This window comes from Lissotriton vulgaris, chromosome 6 (genome assembly GCF_964263255.1).
Source record: "Lissotriton vulgaris chromosome 6, aLisVul1.2, whole genome shotgun sequence".
Lineage (NCBI taxonomy): Eukaryota > Metazoa > Chordata > Amphibia > Caudata > Salamandridae > Lissotriton > Lissotriton vulgaris.
In genome coordinates, this window is record NC_141694.1 from 328403586 (window position 1) to 328422174 (window position 18589).

The 18589-nt window shown below is 51.7% G+C and overlaps 1 protein-coding gene across 1 annotated transcript in view; it reads left to right on the forward strand.

The window, feature by feature from the left end:
• ADAM17 (ADAM metallopeptidase domain 17) overlaps positions 1–18589 on the forward strand; it is a 648967-nt gene that overhangs the window by 461425 nt on the left and 168953 nt on the right. Inside the window, exon 12 of the mRNA XM_086926360.1 lies at positions 10045–10244. Coding sequence (XP_086782486.1) covers positions 10045–10244 — 200 coding nt within the window. The remainder of the gene's footprint in view (positions 1–10044; positions 10245–18589) is intronic.

The window sequence follows — 18589 nt, forward strand, 5'->3', positions numbered from 1 at the left end:
TTTTGTTGTGTTTTCTTATGCTATGTTTTGCTATGCTTTGCAATGCTATGTTTGTTATGTATGCTATGTTTTGTTGTGTTTTGCTATGTTTTGTTATGCTATGCTTTGTTTTATGTTATTTTATGCTATGTTTTGTTATGTTATCTTTTCTTCTGCTATGTTTTGTTCTGCTATGTTTTGTTGTGTTTTGTTATGCTATGTTATGTTATACTTTGCTATGTTTTGCTATGCTTTGTTATGTTATGCTATGCTTTGTTTTGTTATGCTATGTTTTGTTATGCTATGTTTTGTTGTGTTTTGTTATGCTATGTTTTGTTCTGTTATGCTATGTTTTGTTCTGTTATGCTATGTTTTGTTTTGCTGTCCTATGCTTTGTTTTGTCATGCTATGCTATGTTTTGCTATCCTATGCTTTTGTTTGTTATGCTATGCTATGCTGTGTTTTGTTATGCTATGCTGGTGAGGGTGTGTGAGGGGAGTGAGGGTGAGTGAGGGTGTGAGGGTGAGGGGGTATGAGGGTGAGTGAGGGTGTGTAAGGATGAGGGGGTGTGAGTGTGATGGGGTTTGAGGCTGAGGGGGTGTGAGGGTGAGGTGTGAGGGGGTGTGAGGGTGGGTGAGGGGTGTGTGAGGGTGAGGGGGTGTGAGGATGAGGGGGTGTGAGGGTGAAGGGTTGTGAGGGTGTGTGAGGGGGAGGGTGTGAGGGTGTGGGGTTGTGAGGGTGAGGGGGTGTGCGGGTGAGAGGGTGTGAGGGTGTGAGGGTGAGGGGGTATGAGGGTGAGAGTCAGGGGGTGTGAGGGTTAGAGGGTGTGTGAGGGGGGTGTGAGGGTGAGGGGGTGTGTGAGGGTGAGGGGGTGTGAGGGTGAGGGTGTGTGAGGGTCAGGGGGTTTGAGGGCGAGGGGGTGTGATGGTGAGGGGGTGTGAGGGTGAGGGGGTGTGTGGGGGTGAGGGTGAGGGGGTGTGAGGAGGTGTGAGGGTGAGGGGGTGTGAGGGTGAGGGGGTGTGAGGGTGAGGGTGAGGGGTTGTGAGGGGTTGTGAGGGGGAGGGTGTGGGGTTGTGAGGGTGAGTGTGATGGGGTGTGAGGGTGGGTGAGGGTGACTGGTTGAGCGTGAGGGGGCGTGAGGGTGAGGGGGTGTGAGGGTGAGGGGGTGTGAGGGTGAGAGGGTGTGTGGGGGGTGTGAGGGTGAGGATGAGGGGGTGTGAGCGTGTGTGTGAGGGTGAGGGGGTGTGCGAGGGTGTGAGGGGTGTGAGAGGGTGTTTGAGGGTGAGGGTGTGTGTGAGGGTGAGGGGGTGTGAAGGGGTATGAGGGTGAGGGGGTGTGAGTGTGAGCAGTTGTGTGAGGGTGAGGGGTGAGAGGGTGTGTGAGGGTGAGTGAGGGTGTGAGGGTGAGAGGGTGAGGGGGTATGAGGGTGTGTGAGGATGAGCGGGTGTGAGGGTGATGGGGTTTGAGGGGGTTTGAGGCTGAGGGGGTGTGAGGGTGAGGTGTGAGGGTGAGGGGATGTGAGGATGAGGGGTGTGTGAGGGTGAGGGGGTGTGAGGGTGAGGGGTGTGTGAGGGTGAGGGGGTGCGAGGGTGAAGGGTTGTGAGGGGGAGGGTGTGAGGGGGAGGGTGTGGGGTTGTGGGGTTGTGAGGGTGAGGGGGTGTGCAGGTGAGAGGGTGTGAGGGTGAGGGGGTATGAGGGTGAGGGTCAGGGGGTGTGACGGTGAGAGGGTGTGTGAGGGGGTGGGTGAGGGTGTGTGAGGGTGAGGGGGTGTGAGGGTGAGGGGGTGTGAGGGTGTGTGAGGGTGAGGGGGTGTGTGAGGGTGAGGGGGTGTGTGAGGGTGAGGGGGTGTGTAAGGGTGAGAGGGTGTTTAAGGGTGAGAGGGTGTGTGGGTGTGAGGGTGATGGGGTGTGAGGAGCTGTGAGGGTGAGGGGTGTGAGGGTGATGGGGTGAGAGGGTGGGTGAGGGTGTGAGGGTGAGGGGTGTGTGAGGGTGAGGGGTGCAAGGGTGTGAGGGGGAGGGTGTGGGGTTGTGATGGTGAGGGTGATAGGGTGTGAGGGTGAGGGAGGGTGAGGGTGACTGGTTGAGCCTGAGGGGGTGTGAGGGTGAGGGTGTGTGGGGGGTGTGAGGGGGTGTGTGAGGGTGAGGGGGTGTGAGGGGTGAGAGGGTGTTTGAGGGTGAGAGGGGTGTGAGGGTGTGTGAGGGGGTTAGGGTGATGAGAGTGAGGGGGTGTTTGAGGGTGTGGGGGTGTGAGGGGGTATGAGGGTGAGGGGGTGTGAGTGTGAGCGGGTGTCTGAGGCTGAGAGGTGTGAGGGGGTGTGAGGGTGGGTGAGAGGGTGTGTGAGGGTGAGAGGGTGTGTGAGGGTGAAAGAATGCGTGAGGGTGGGTAAGGGTGAGAGGGTGAGTGAGGGGTGTGTGAGGGTGAGTTAGGGGGTGGGTGAGGGTGAGGGGGTGTGAGGGTGAGGGTGTCAGGGAGGGTGAGGGGATTTGAGGGTGAGGGGATTTGAGGGTGAGGGGGTTTGAGGGTGAGGGGATTTGAGGGTGAGGGGGTGTGAGGGTGAGGGGATGTGAGGGTGAGGGGGTGTGAGGGTGAGAGGGGGTGAGAGGGTGTGTGAGGGTGAGGGTGTGTGAGGGTGAGAGGGTGTGTGAGGATGAGGGGGTGTGAGGGTGCGAGGATGAGGGGGTGCGAGGATGAGGGGGTGCGAGGTTGAGGGGGGTGTGAGGATGAGGGGGTGTGAGGGTTTATGTGAGTGTGAGGGTGTGTGAGGGTGTGTGGGGGTGAGGGTGAGTGAGGATGAGTGAGGGGAGGGGAGGGCGTGTGGGGGTGAGGGGGTGTGAGGCTGGAAGAATGTGGGTGGGTGAGGGTGAGTGAGGGTGATTGAGGGTGTGAGTAAGGGTGAGGGGGTGTGAGGGTGAGGGTGAGGGTGTGAGGGAGGGTGAGGGGGTTTGAAGGTATGGGATGTGAGGGTGAGGGGGTGTGAGGGTGAGAGGGGGTGTGAGGGTGAGGGTGTATGTGAGGGTGAGGGTGTATGTGAGGGTGAGTGAGGGTGGATGAGGGTGAGAGGGTGTGAGGGTGAGGGTCCGAAGTAAATGGTGGCAGGGCAGACATTATAAGACAGAGAAGAGACTGTGTTGGTCAGTTTTAGAGAGGGTGTGTGGGGAGTGTGAGGGTGTGTGAGGGTAAGATGGTGTGAGGGTGAGGCAGTGTGAGGGTGTGTGAGGGTGATGGAGTTTGAGGGGGTTTGAGGCTGAGGGTGTGTGAGGGTGAGGGTGAGGGGTGTGTGAGGGTGAGGGGTTGTGAGGGTGTGTGAGGGGGAGGGTGTGGGGTTGTGAGGGTGTGGGGTTGTGAGGGTGAGGGGGTGTGCGGGTGTGAGGGGGTACGAGTGTGAGGGTGACGAGGGTGAGGATGTGAGAGGGTGAGAGGGTGGGTGAGAGGGTGTGGGTGAGGGGATGTGAGGGTCAGGGGGTATGAGGGTGAGGGTGTGTGAGGGTGAGGGGTGTGTGAGGGTGAGGGTTGCGAGGGTGTGAGGGGTTGTGAGGGGGAGGGTGTGGGGTTGAGGGTGAGGGGATGTGAGAGTGAGGGGGTGTGTGAGGATGAGGGGATTTGAGGGTGAGGGGGTGTGAGGGTGAGGGGGTGTGAGGGTGAGAGGGTGTGTGAGGGTGAGAGGGTGTGTGAGGGTGAGAGGGTGTGTGAGGATGAGGGGGTGTGAGGGTGCGAGGATGAGGGGGTGCGAGGATGAGGGGGTGCGAGGATGAGGGGGTGCGAGGTTGAGGGGGTGGAGGATGAGGGGGTGTGAGGGTTTATGTGAGTGTGAGGGTGTGTGAGGGTGTGTGGGGGTGAGGGTGAGTGAGGATGAGTGAGGGTGGGGGAGGGTGTGAGGGTGTGGGGGTGAGGGGGTGTGAGGCTGAAAGAATGTGGGTGGGTAAGGGTGAGAGGGTGAGTGAGGGTGATTGAGGGTGCGAGTAAGGGTGAGGGTGAGGGGGTGTGAGGGTGAGGGTGTGAGGGAGGGTGAGGGGATTTGAGGGTATGGGATGTGAGGGTGAGGGGGTGTGAGGGTGAGAGGGGGTGTGAGGGTGAGGGTGTATGTGAGGGTGAGGGTGTATGTGAGGGTGAGTGAGGGTGGATGAGGGTGAGAGGGTGTGAGGGTGAGGGTCCGAAGTAAATGGTGGCAGGGCAGACATTATAAGACAGAGAAGAGACTGTGTTGGTCAGTTTTAGAGAGGGTGTGTGGGGGGTGTGAGGGTGTGTGAGGGTAAGATGGTGTGAGGGTGAGGCAGTGTGAGGGTGTGTGAGGGTGATGGAGTTTGAGGGGGTTTGAGGCTGAGGGGGTGTGAGGTGTGAGGGTGTGTGAGGGTGAGGGAGTGTGAGGGTGAGGGGTGTGTGAGGGTGAGGGGTTTTGAGGGTGTGTGAGGGGGTGGGTGAGGGTGAGGGGGTGTGAGGGTGAGGGAGTCAGGGAGGGTGAGGGGATTTGAGGGTGAGGGGATTTGAGGGTGAGGGGGTGTGAGGGTGAGGGGATTTGAGGGTGAGGGGGTGTGAGGGTGAGGGGATTTGAGGGTGAGGGGGTGTGAGGGTGAGGGGATGTGAGGGTGAGGGGATGTGAGGGTGAGGGGGTGTGTGAGGGTGAGAGGGTGTGTGAGGGTGAGAGGGTGTGTGAGGGTGAGGGTGTGTGAGGGTGAGAGGGTGTGTGAGGATGAGGGGGTGTGAGGGTGCGAGGGTGAGGGGGTGCGAGGATGAGGGGGTGCGAGGTTGAGGGGGTGTGAGGATGAGGGGGTGTGAGGGTTTGTGTGAGGGTGTGTGAGGGTGTGTGGGGGGTGAGGGTGAGTGAGGATGAGTGAGGGTGGGGGAGGGTGTGTGGGGGTGAGGGGGTGTGAGGCTGAAAGAATGTGGGTGGGTGAGGGTGAGAGGGTGAGTGAGGGTGATTGAGGGTGTGAGTAAGGGTGAGGGTGAGGGGGTGTGAGGGTGAGGGTGTGAGGGAGGGTGAGGGGATTTGAGGGTATGGGATGTGAGGGTGAGGGGGTGTGAGGGTGAGAGGGGGTGTGAGGGTGAGAGTGTATGTGAGGGTGAGGGTGTATGTGAGGGTGAGTGAGGGTGGATGAGGGTGAGAGGGTGTGAGGGTGAGGGTCCGAAGTAAATGGTGGCAGGGCAGACATTATAAGACAGAGAAGAGACTGTGTTGGTCAGTTTTAGAGAGGGTGTGTGGGGAGTGTGAGGGTGTGTGAGGGTAAGATGGTGTGAGGGTGAGGCAGTGTGAGGGTGATGGAGTTTGAGGGGGTTTGAGGCTGAGGGTGTGTGAGGGTGAGGGGGTGTGAGGGTGAGGGGTGTGTGAGGGTGAGGGGTTGTGAGGGTGTGGGAGGGTGTGGGGTTGTGAGGGTGTGGGGTTGTGAGGGTGAGGGGGTGTGCGGGTGTGAGGGTGAGGGGGTATGAGTGTGAGGGTGACAGGGTTGAGGGTGACGAGGGTGAGGATGTGAGAGGGTGAGAGGGTGTGGGTGAGGGGATGTGAGGGTCAGGGGGTGTGAGGGTGAGGGTGTGTGAGGGTGAGGGGTGTGTGAGGGTGAGGGTTGCGAGGGTGTGAGGGGTTGTGAGGGGGAGGGTGTGGGGTTGAGGGTGAGGGGATGTGAGAGTGAGGGGGTGTGTGAGGGTGAGGGGATTTGAGGGTGAGGGGGTGTGAGGGTGAGGGGGTGTGAGGGTGAGAGGGTGTGTGAGGGTGAGAGGGTGTGTGAGGGTGAGAGGGTGTTCGAGGGTGAGAGGGTGTGTGAGGATGAGGGGGTGTGAGCGTGCGAGGATGAGGGGGTGCGAGGTTGAGGGGGTGTGAGGATGAGGGGGTGTGAGGGTTTATGTGAGTGTGAGGGTGTGTGAGGGTGTGTGGGGGTGAGGGTGAGTGAGGATGAGTGAGTTTGGGGGAGGGTGTGAGGGTGTGTGGGGGTGTGAGGCTGAAAGAATGTGGGTGGGTGAGGGTGAGAGGGTGAGTGAGGGTGATTGAGGGTGTGAGTAAGGGTGAGGGTGAGGGGGTGTGAGGGTGAGGGTGTGAGGGAGGGTGAGGGGATTTGAGGGTATGGGATGTGAGGGTGAGGGGGTGTGAGGGTGAGAGGGGGTGTGAGGGTGAGGGTGTATGTGAGGGTGAGGGTGTATGTGAGGGTGAGTGAGGGTGGATGAGGGTGAGAGGGTGTGAGGGTGAGGGTCCGAAGTAAATGGTGGCAGGGCAGACATTATAAGACAGAGAAGAGACTGTGTTGGTCAGTTTTAGAGAGGGTGTGTGGGGGGTGTGAGGGTGTGTGAGGGTAAGATGGTGTGAGGGTGAGGCAGTGTGAGGGTGTGTGAGGGTGATGGAGTTTGAGGGGGTTTGAGGCTGAGGGGGTGTGAGGTGTGAGGGTGTGTGAGGGTGAGGGGGTGTGAGGGTGAGGGGTGTGTGAGGGTGAGGGGTTGTGAGGGTGTGTGAGGGTGAGGGGGTGTGCGGGTGTGAGGGTGAGGGGGTATGAGGGTGAGGGTGACAGGGTTGAGGGTGACGAGGGTGAGGATGTGAGAGGGTGAGAGGGTGGGTGAGAGGGTGTGGGTGAGGGGATGTGAAGGTCAGGGGGTGTGAGGGTGAGGGTGTGTGAGGGTGAGGGTTGCGAGGGTGTGAGGGGTTGTGAGGGGGAGGGTGTGGGGTTGAGGGTGAGGGGATGTGAGAGTGAGGGGGTGTGTGAGGGTGAGAGGGTGGGTGAGGGGGTGAGGGGGTGTGAGGAGGTGTGAGGGTGAGGGGTGTGAGGGTGAGATCGTGTGTTAAGGTGAGAGGGTGTGTGGGGGGTGTGAGGGTGAAGGGGTGTGTGAGGGTGAGAGGGTGTGTGAGGTCGTGAGGGGGTGTGTGAGGGTGAGGGGTGTGAGGGTGAGGGTGTGTGAGGGGGTGAGGATGATGAGAGTGAGGGGGTGTGTGAGGTTGAGGGGGTGTGGGGTTGTGAGGGGGTATGAGGGTGAGGGGGTGTGAGTGTGAGCGGGTGTGTGAGGTTGAGGGTGTGTGAGGGCGTGTGAGGGTCGGTGAGAGGGTGTGTGAGGGTGAAAGAATGTGTGAGAGGGTGTCTGAGGGTGAGAGGGTGTGTGAGGGTGGGAGGATGTGTGAGGATGAGGGGGTGTGAGGAGAGGGGGTGTGAGGATGAGGGGGTATGTGAGGGTGTGTGGGGGTGAGGGTGAGTGAAGGTGGGTGAGGGTGAGTGAGGGTGGGTGAAGGTGGGTGAGGGTGAGTGAGGGTGAGAGGGTGTGAGGGTGTGTGGGGGTCAGGAGGTGTGAGGGTGAGGGTCCGAAGTAAATGGTGGCAGGGCAGACATTTTAAGACAGAGAGAAGAGACTGCGTTGGTCAGTTTTAGAATCAGGAGTGGCAGAGCCAGCACAGTCTGCGAGGGATCAACGTGTCTAGAGGCAAAGCATAGCGGATGTAGCATTGCAGCTAGCAAGTCGAGTGTTTTCAAGGTGAGTGTCCCTAGAGAGATGGCAACACAGCAACAGCATTTGAGGAGCAAGGCTACTGTAAACAAGCACGGTAGGCTTTCACTTTCGTCCAGAAAAAAAAGAGAAAGGTGTAGAGAACGCCGAACAAAACACGGCTTCCCCGCGAAATGGATGCAAAAAAAAAACAAGCTCTCGGCATTGCTGTGACGGGGGAGCGGGAGCGCATTCCTTTGAAGTCTGATGCCGAGGGTCAGACAAATGGTGGTGTGCAAGCGGCTTCCTTTGAAGTCTGATGCCGAGGCCGATGGTGTTTGATGTGCACATGCCTGCCTCACACGCCTGCCTCACATAAACTGTACGCGATCCGCAGGCTAGGCAGATATTTCGGACTGCTTACTATAATCTCGCCTATTCAATCCCTAACCGGATAGAATAGTCGAGACCTAAAAAACATGTATGGGGCATGAGGTTGTCTAAAAAGTATTGAAGAGTTTGGGGGAAGTGGTTGGGGGGAATTGTATAGACACGCAGGTAATGTCCAAATGTAATTAGCACTGTGTCCTTCCAGCTCTGTAATAGGGGACAATCGAAACGTTGACTGTGCTTCTGTATTTTCTTGGTGTTGTGATGAATGGCTGGTATCTTTTGTCAAACCAATAAAAAATTGTTTATCAAAAAAAAGAAATCAGTTTAAAACAGAAAAACTGCACAAGCTCGGAATGTGTAGAAATCTGCCGAAAGACATGTTCTCGCTTCTTGTCATTGTAAGCTAAACAATTGAGCAGAAGAAAGAAAAGCAACGTTGCTTTAAACATCTGCTTCAATTATGCTCCGTGACCTGCCTTTCACCTTGGCTGCTTGCTCCAGTAGCAAGCATCGTGACATCAGCACTCAACTGTAATAACTTATAATAGTCGAGTTCTGGTGCCTTGTCTTTATAATCGGTGACAGGGTGTCACAAGTTGCCAATTATAAAGAAATTAGCTATGTATCATATATTTATATTAATATATTCATAGTAACTACACTTGTGCAATATGAAGAATAGATTATCAGATGTTGTATGAAAAGCCACACTTGAAACATGATACTGGGACACAGTAACTGTCTTCACTTTTTGATGCTTCCTGCTTTAAATACATAATCACAAAAAACACAGTTGATGGACAGAATGCAGAACAATGTCTTACATTCACCTCAGTACAAAGATCATCGTTTTTTTGCACTCCACACCACCCTAGGTCAGACAATGGCTATATGCAAATCAGCCTTGACCCTGTGCCTCATGGGAACAGTCCAGCCCGAAGTACCAAGCCATGCCTTCCCTGGACCGGAATCAAGCTTCCGAGGAAGGGTTTCTGGCATTCCAGCCGTCTTCAGCCCGGCTTGCTTGAATACAGTGGTGTGGAGTGCATGGGACTCACGTCTGAGCATACCCATCCCACTCGGGGTGACAAATGCAAAAACCACAGTTGATGGACAGAATGCAGAACAATGTCATACATTCACCCCAGTACAGAGATCTGGGCCTAAATCCATCGTGTGGGTGTGGAGTGCAAAAAAAATGATGGATTTAGGCCCAGATCTCGGTACTGGGGTGAATGTATGACATTGTTCTGCATTCTGTCCATCAACTGTGGTTTTTGCATAACTTTCTCTGAGCATAGGTCTACTGCATTTGCTTTCAACAGTTGCAGTTCTTGCTGGAACTGAATAAGATGAACAAGTTACATTTTCATGATAAGCTATGATTCGATGTCTATGACAGAGGAAAGAGTGAAACTACTTCTTCTACCAGGCCTGCTCATCCTACTTCTGAATACACATACCTTGACTCTCTGGTCTTTCTGAATTGATCATAAAGCCTATATTTGGCTGTTTCAGATAAGCAGTGTGGAAGGAGATTTACATACGGAACAAGACTGTTTGGGACTGTAAACTAAAAAATAAAATTAGATAAATAATATTGTCTTTCACTAGGCAGGTGGCCTTTCGACATGTATATGTCTTTACTACTGGCAAGATACATCATTACACAGCTTTCTCTTCCAACTCTTGTCCAACCAAAGTGCTGTTCATTAAGAACACCCTCTTGGATTTCATAGACCAATGTTTGAGGTCCTGTACTTCAACAGATTAGGGTCAGTGAACTGTGGTAATAATGCTCTTAACTTAATCTTCATCTCCCGAGGGAATGGTTTTACCAACATTCGCAATTACCATGCAAATCTTAGAGTTTGGCCAAGTGGGTATGTTGAGCCGTAAGGGAACCTTAAAAAAATCGTTGAGGTACCTAATGTATGCACCTATCTAAAGGGACAGAACTTAAATGTGTAAGTCTCCAATCAAAAGAAAAGTACCTTAAATGCACTCTGATTGCAGAAGTGGGGCAGAACGATGAAAAATAAAGCATAATCTTTTTATTTTTTTATTTGTGTTTTCCTGTTGTAAAATTAAAACAATACAACATGTGCAGAAGTAGTGGATGAAGTGTTATTTATTGTTGAGGTACGCAAATGTTATATTGTGAAGTTTTCCTCATTTATTCCATCTTTGTTCTGAACACATAATGTAACTGAACTTTTTTTTTACTTTTGATCCTTTTTTAAGTGAAGGCTAAATTATTATTTTCATTGTTTTTTGTTTAGATGTTTTCAAGGTGCAGTAGAGATTCTATCTTGAGGACCTTAAAAAACAAGGCCACAACGTGTTTCAAAGAACGAAATAACAAAGTATGTGGAAATTCCAGGGTAGATGAAGGAGAAGAATGTGATCCTGGTCTCTTGCACCAGCATAATGATCCTTGTTGCAATGCAAACTGTACGTTCAAGAAGACAGTAAAATGCAGGTGAGAGATACAGTTTAGAACCCAATTTATTGAACACTGACAAAAGGAAATGTTTGCTCCGAATTGTTAATACTAATGTTATGCAGTAAAAAATGACTCACAGGGCCATCTAGGTATCCTCATCAGAATCTTTCTGTTTGACTATCTTTGAATCAAGGGAGAACTCATCATGTAAAATTGACAGCAGATACTGTCTCTTTGTATGTGTGGACACTCCCCTAAGGAGGACCCACATGCTACATAGTATCACATGCTACAGTCCTCATCAGAGAGAGTACACCCGTTGGCCTGACATCAAGCAGGATCATTAAAGAGGATCAGCTCAACTTGAAACATGGCTTGAGGTAGAGATACAATGTCCTAGGATTTGAAGTGAAGAATATGTAGCCAGTATGGCCAAAAGCAAGTAAAGGCAAAGATAGGTAATATTAAATTGTGTCCTGACAAAGCTACTTATTTCACTAAAGTCTTCAATGCTTCTTGTTTCACTAACCTAATCAATGTGTAGTACAGGCTACTTACACCATAGCTCAGTATTTTCTAGTGTCTGCTTTTCATTTTCTATTTTTGTTTTTTAAATCTGTTTTTATTGTTTTATAAAGCCACCAGTGGCGGCTGGTGACATTTGAAAGTGGTAGGGCGTAAAATAATTGGGGGGGGGGTTAATATCATTTATAAAGAACATATTGAAGACGTAACCTTCATATTCATTCAAATAAATCCTCCAGATAATCTGGTAATAGTTTATTGAATTCTGCATTGAGCTTTGCTACATAAATGCTTTTCTTTCTTTTGGACTGCTTCAGTATATGGGTCTATTCTCAGCCAGGCAGATAATTGACACATTGCGAATTCTTTTTAGGCCACAGTTATATGCAATACTATGGAGCGGCTATGACAAGAATTCAGCAACTATTCACAGCCTGACGTAGATAGGATAAGCATAGTTTTCTAAACTGAGGAGCTTCCGTCCAAACACTTGTAATAGTAAGTACAATGGCAGTGATGTATCTGGGAGATGCACTGCTCAAGAGAACAACGATCCTTATTCTAAATCGGTGTCGTCCTTTGACAAACATATATTCATTTATTTAAGCATACAAAAGCTGTTCAATGTCATTCAGAAAACTAGCTAAACAAAAGCATCTTATTTGTTGTGAGTTAAAGCTGACATAACACTGTTTTCTGTTATTTAAGCTGCATGCATGAGTCAAGTAGCACTATAGGAAACCCACAACAACCGTATTACAAATTAATTTAAACCATCTATGCAGTCATAGTAGCTCAGTAAGTTAAATATTCGCTGCTAAAATGTGAGTGTAATTAGCTGGTAACCTGTTCGAATCCATGCAGGACAAACTCATTCTTCCGATATCATTAGTTTGAGTACGAATAAATTGTAACTGTCACCTAGGTCCATGCACGATCCCTGATAGTATTCCCTCAACACCTGTGTGTTTTGGTGCCCCGAGGAAACACGAGTGGCACAAATAGAGCAATCAGTGTACAATCAACCCTGGCGCTGCCGTGGGCGCTCCAGCGGACATGGAATGTGGTCTCTGCAGCTTGCATTTCATAGGGTCCTTTGTGCTGCTATCAAGCCGAAAATACAAACCGGGGTATTAAAAGGGACATTTCAGGCCCTGCTTGTTCACGGAGGTTCGGCAGGTGAATAAGTGATCAGAACCCCGCCCCCCGTTAAATTACTTGTAACTGAAACTTCCAAGTTAAACATTTTAGGCACTTCTTGTACATCTCGAGCCCCACACCTCCATCACCGGGAAGAAGTAAAGACAATGTCACACAAAACGCAGGATTGTTCCTTCTTTTTATTTGCGCACTCCAGGCATCGTGATAGTGGTCTGCCCGGAGGGACGGTAAAACGGAAACACACCTTTAATAACGCCCTCTCTAATTAACTAAACAAAATCTATAATTCAATCGTGCACAAAACACTTTAAAATTCTCTTGTACATATAATTTATAAATCAACCAGGCCGAAACAGTTAACTTACCTTAGGCTCCGCTTCCCGCCTTCAAGTCCTGACTCCCGCGGCGCCGTCCTGTTTGAAATTTCCATGGTGCTCGACTCGTCGTGACGCAGCAGGAAGGCTGCAGGCAGCCTCCCTCCCCTCCCCTCCACCACAGCACAGCGCTGTGATAGGTTCGGCCGGCTGCCCCCTACTGACGTCATTTCTCTCTGTATGCTGCAGCACAGCAGCATACAGAGAGCAGGGAGAGTGGGAGGGGTTACGCGAGGGCAGGGGGGAGCGGCTTGCCTACACTGTAAATACTGTATGTTTGGGTAGCCTCTCAGGCAGCCCAAACAGACAGTATTACCAACAGTGGGCAAGCCGCTCCCCCCTGCCCTCGCGTAACACCGCCCACACAGGAACCAAACTTCTGCTTTCTCTTCTCGCCGTGCGCGAAGGCAAGGCAGAAACAAATGGTAGTTATTATCATTGGTAATAACTACCTTTGTTTGCCTTCTCGCACGGCGAGAAAACAGGGGGGGCGGCGCCCAAACGCCCCCATGGACCAGCCGCCGCTGAAAGCCACACATAAAAATCATACAACAATGAATAACATTATACCTTACATCATATCAGCAATGTCTGTGCTCCTATAGATTCACATGATGAGCTATGTCTCCAACAGCTGTTACTATATAAGTCAATAATCGTCCAATCACACATATACCTATTTCAGTAGGAATACATTGTCAATACTGGTATGTCTCCCGTTGAGCCATGTAAGTCAGAAAATGAACAATAGGCTAACCCAATAAAACTCCCACTCCCTCCCTCTGCTTCCGGTGTGCCCAATCTTCCAACCTCAGAATCCAATATGTACATCCGGTATTTAAAATATTGTTTCGGGATATTTTGGGGACCATACCTGCCCATCGCCATGCGTTTCGCGTTATCACATTTACTCACCACCGGACCAAGCCCCTACCACCTTCCCTACTCCAGATCCGATCAAGGGGAACCCTCAGAATTCTCCACAGCAGGGCCCACCTCCAAATCAGTTTCAGGTATCAGTAGTGCTATCACTAATGCTTCCCACACTGTGGCTGCTTCCAGCGCCTTCTCGTTGTTAGTAGGTATAGCCTGCTGCTGCAATCTAACTGTAGTCTCACTCTTGACCCATTTGAGTAACTCCGAATTCCACTTCCCTATCGTAGGCCCCTGTCGCGACTTCTATTGGGCTGTGATCTCTCTTAGCCAGCAGTAAGCCTTGGTCCAGAAACTTGCTCGTGATTTTAGTCTTAGGGGTGCGTGGGAACCAATGTAATATACAGGTACCCATGTCAGTTTCTATACGGCGCTCTGTAATGCCACAAAGCAGCTCGACTACTTCTTTTCAATATGTTCCCAAATGTCTACAAGTCCACAGCATATGATGTAACTCTGCCCCCTCTAGGCTGCAGCGTGGGCACTGGGCGGTATCCATCCGGAAATATCAGTTGATCCTGGCTTGGGTTAAATAGGCCCTATGCAATATAAAGAAATGTATTATTTGAAACCTAGCATTCCATGTGCTCTTCCAGGCCCTTCGTATCAATTGAGCCCACGCTGTTTCCGGTATTTCCTTCCCATAGTGTCTGCTTTTCATGTGACAATCCAAGGTCTCTGTAACCCCAGCCCAAATGGGTGTCATTGAGATAATCCACTCAGCAGCACTTATTTTACAGTTTAAATGAAAATATTTTGTTATAATCTGGTATTTCAAATTTACAACTTCCTTTCTTCAGTATGTTAAGTTGACCTATATATTATCCATTCTTTATTGTGATTAAATTAAATCCGAACATCTTTGTATCTGAATCTAATAAGGGAGGAGTCTTTGAAAATTGCATGTCATATGATTTTAAACAACTTGAATTTGCTGACAGTTTTTGATCTCCAGTGCTACCATTGCTTTTTAAGGATTGGTGTAGTACTACCCTTTGTCTGTCACAGAATTGTTTAATTAATTTGTTTTTGTTTCTCTTTGTGTCTGCTGAAAGCATGTTCCATGCTTTTACTGCTATTTTTGGGTGGCGGTTGGCTAGTCTCAAGGTCCATTGTACAAGGGCAAACTGGTTTTCCAGAATGATATCCAGCGTTCAGTAAGACAATACATTAAGGGAAAATATGTTTCACAATTTACAATAATATAGTCATAAGAAGGAAAGAACATTCAGATCTAAATCATGTTTAGATAAAAATATCAAAGAAATATAGGCATCACAATGTTTCCAATGAAGTAAACATTGTAGTTAGGGAAGTCCTGTTGAAACATACTAATCTCAAATCATTGTGAAACCCATGATTGAACTTGTAGTTGTATATCATGCCCCACGGCTCTGCACAGCTTTTTTAAGAATCCTGTCTCTGGGGTGGAAGAATGCAGGGAACATATGTGCGGTGGTGTGAGCACAAGTGGAGAGGAATGTGACCCGTAAATGACTGTATGGAAAAAATGGCAAATACAAATATAGTTTACATAACTGTAGAACAATAAAAGTCATGACTTGCATGATTTTCAATTGTAAATGCAGTAACATAGAGGTTAGAAATTAGATACAGCAATTTTGAATTTTCTTTAAAAAAAAAAAAGGGGGGTGTGTGGCCAAGATGGTGGAGTGAGCAGACGTACTGCTCCCGAGCTCCCGCCGACGGCCTGACACAGCACCGGCCCTCGGGCCGTTATAGCCACTGTCGGCTCATATCTAGGGGCTGGGGAACCCCGGGACCAGTGGTGGCCAGGCTGGAGCGGAGACTGCTTATGCTTATGCATCAGCCCTGACGAGAGCAGACGGCGCGCAGAGCCGGCAGGGCTGCGCTGGAGCGCTTGGGAGCCGCAGGCGGGACGGAGAGAGTCCGGTGAGGCGGAGTCCTGATCTCCGATCTGCCCGAAGAGAGAGGCGGCCCTTAGACGAGATACCGGCACGCTAGCCGAGGCTAGTGACAACGAAGCAGTGAGGCTGCAGCAAGAGGAGACTGGTGGGGTGCCGTGGTGCGAGGCCCGCCCGCCATTTTGGGAGAGCGGCGTACCTGACCGTGGGCCCGCGCGGAGGCAGTGGCGGGCCCATCAGCTGACTTTTGCGCTCTCCCGCTGGCGAATTACACTGAGGGCCCGGCGGGGCCCATGCGTGGAGGGAGAAACAGCCCAACGAGCAGCCAGGGCGGAAAGCGAGCAGCGGAGCAGCCGCGGCTGGACCCGGGCCCCTCCCCCCTCGACCGGGCCTAGCAGACCTCGAGGGCCCGGTGGAGGCTGCGCCTTGCAGTGCACGGGTGTTCAGAGGAAGCTGAAGGGGGCGCAGAGTACGGAGCCGACCCTGGAGTTCCCACAGCAGACAGAGGTGAGGTCGCCAGCTTGCTGCCAGCGGAGATAGGAGCCGGGATTGGGTATGCAAAGGCCTAGTCCCTGAAAGACGTGGGACGGACTGGTAGATCGGCTTAGTGGGCCCCGTGGGGATGCAGCTGTGAGGCTGGTTGATGGCCCGGGAGCGGTCCTGCCGGCCAGTGTCTACACCGGAGGAGGCCCTCACTTGGGGGGGCAGTATAATCACGACAGCGGGGATCCGGAGGAGAGTCCAGGGAAGGAGGGATTCAAGCCCGCCATTTTGAGACAGTGACTTGGCCGGCACCGGGCCCGCACACCCACGGTAGACGACCCTGCAGTGTCGCTAGCCCTTTCCTGCAGCTGAGCAATGGTGCGGGCTCAAAGGCGTTTCCAGAATGGTGAGAGCTGAGGCAGGAGAGCTATGGACTATCGGGCAGCTGTGACGAGGATGCAGGGGGAGGTCCGCCCGGCCCCAGACATTGTCTTGATTCCGGGCCTGGCCTAGACGGGCTTCGAGCCTGGGAGTCACAAGAGTGGGCTAGTTTGCGGCGGAGCTAACTGGGGACTGATGTAATAGTTGGCCAGCGGAAGTGGTTGTAGCACCGGACTGGTATAGCCAAGTACACCGACTGGGGAGCACCTTAGAGGTAGAGAGGGGCAGCGAAGAGGATACCAGCGGAGGACGGTGGGTCATCTCTGGCTGTGAGGTCCTGACAACAACTCCATAAGGGAGGTGGCCCCTCGAAACAGCTGGTTGGGGTGAGGGTTGTACTCCCTGTTGCGGTCTGCGTGATCTCTCAGACGCCCTGGCTCCGATGCCTTTTGGTTAGGACGCTGGTTGACTCTAAGTGCTGAGAAGGGAGCCGGGCGCTACAACCCAGAGGTTCTTCCACAGCTTTTCTGGATCAAGTTAGAGCAAGCTATGTTCCTCCTCTAGGGGATGCAAAGACAAGACCCTTAAAGACTTGTTTGCAAAGGCGCAAGCTGGACAGTTGGCTTCCAAGGTGCCTCTGGCCCGACATCAGAGCGTGACGATGGCGCGGAACCCATCACCAAAGCGTTTCTTGGGTCTATGTTTGTCGCATTGAGGGAGGATATCCACACACTCAAGCAGGAGTTCGCATCAGAGATCAGGGAGGTCCGTCGAGATGTGAATGGCATTGGAGAACGGGTCGCTGAATTGGAAGGTAAGAGTGACGGGAGGGACACGGAGATGGCAGCACTTTAGCAGGAGGTTATCAGGATACATGATCAATAAGTCGATCTCCATACCCACCTTGAGGACCTGGAAAACCGTTCTCGGTGCCTTAATATTTGGATCAGGGAAGTGAAGATAGACGACGACTCGAAAGACCTTTTTATCTACACGAAAGAGTTCTTCAATCACGTCCTAGGTAGACCCCTGGAGACCGAACTGCACTTGGACCGCGCGCATCGAGTGGGTCCTCCACGGGCACCATCGGCTCCACCACCAGATATAATTAGTCTGTGTCCAGGACTATCGCACCAAAGAAGCCACTCTCCAAAAAGCACGTCGGATACATCCCCTGAAGTTTCGTGACCAGATGCCGGTGCTCTATCAAGACTTATCCGCCCTCACCTTGCAAAAACGAAGAACCTTCAAACCTGTCACCATGCACCTCCAGCTGCGCAATATTCCTTACAGCTGGGGCCATCCGTTCCGGCTGGTCTTCTGCATGGATAACAAACTGTAGCAATTACGTTCGTTGTCAGAGGCGTGCAGGCTGCTGGGTGTGGATATCCCAAAGTATGAGAGTGGGGACGAGGGCCTTAAAGAAGACACTGACGACTCCAGACCCCGTTGCGTCAACAGGCCGTAGACGTCGTCACAGGAAGCCCCATGCTGCAGAAATTACAAAGGGCCAGAAGTCGGCTCTGGAAGCTGTCTCCGCGAAACTGTCCACCTCCCAGCCCGGCTGACTTTCGAAGATATATCTAGCTGACCGGCCGATTTGTTAATGTCCAGGTATAGGGCGGGAGGGGGGCCTTCTCCTTGTTGGTAGATTACCCCAAACTGTATTATTACCGATCATCGCCGTGTGATAGACAATGTGTTCCTATTTACTCCTTTCGATTGTTCTTCTTTTTGGTATTTCATGGGGATTTTGTTGGGGGGATCCGGGGTTCCATGCCCACTTCCTTTTTAGAGTTAGGGTAGCTCCCCATAACCACAGGGCCCTAGATTACTTGTCCGCCACACGCTCGGGTGGTGTTATATATGGCACCTTATCTAAGCGTCTGGTCCTATTTGATACCCATAATGCCTGTCACCACGCTTAAGATCTTGACCCTCATTGTGCGGGGTCTCAATAACCCAGTGAAGCGCAGAGCAGTCATGTCATGCCTAGAAAACACCTAAGCAGATCTCTGCCTCCTACAAGAAACTCACCTGTTAGCGAGAGACTGCCATCGTCTTAAGTCCAGGAAATTTCCTACCCAATTCTTCTCTTCAGGCCCTATTAAAACAGCTGGGGTATCGATCTTAGTGGACCAGCGGTTTCAGGGGGAGGTTCTACATAAGGAGGCAGAGATTAAAGGGAGATTCCTGACCTACTGGTTTGCCCTAGGTAGCTTGACATTCACTATTGGCTCCAGGTACGCCCCGAACGATGGTCAGGAACGGTTTCTGCATTCCGCTCTCACGGAAGCCACAAGCACGACCGACCGCAATGTTATCCTGGGAGGCATCCTGAACTTAGTTTTTGATACCAACAAAGATAGATCTAGCCAGCGCACTCACCAGACAGGCGTACTTTCTGCAGAGGGGCTTGCTCAAATACACGACCTGGGGCTATGTGACCTGTGGCGTAGCTTTCATCCACTTGATCGGAGTACTCCTACTATTCTAATGCACATAAGACTTATGCGAGATTGGACCATTTTTTTGTATCTACATCAGCTCATGACTACTATCGACATAGGAGTTGCCTCTATTTCGGACCATGCACCAGTACTTGCCACTCTAACCCTCCCATCCAGCTCACAGCCCT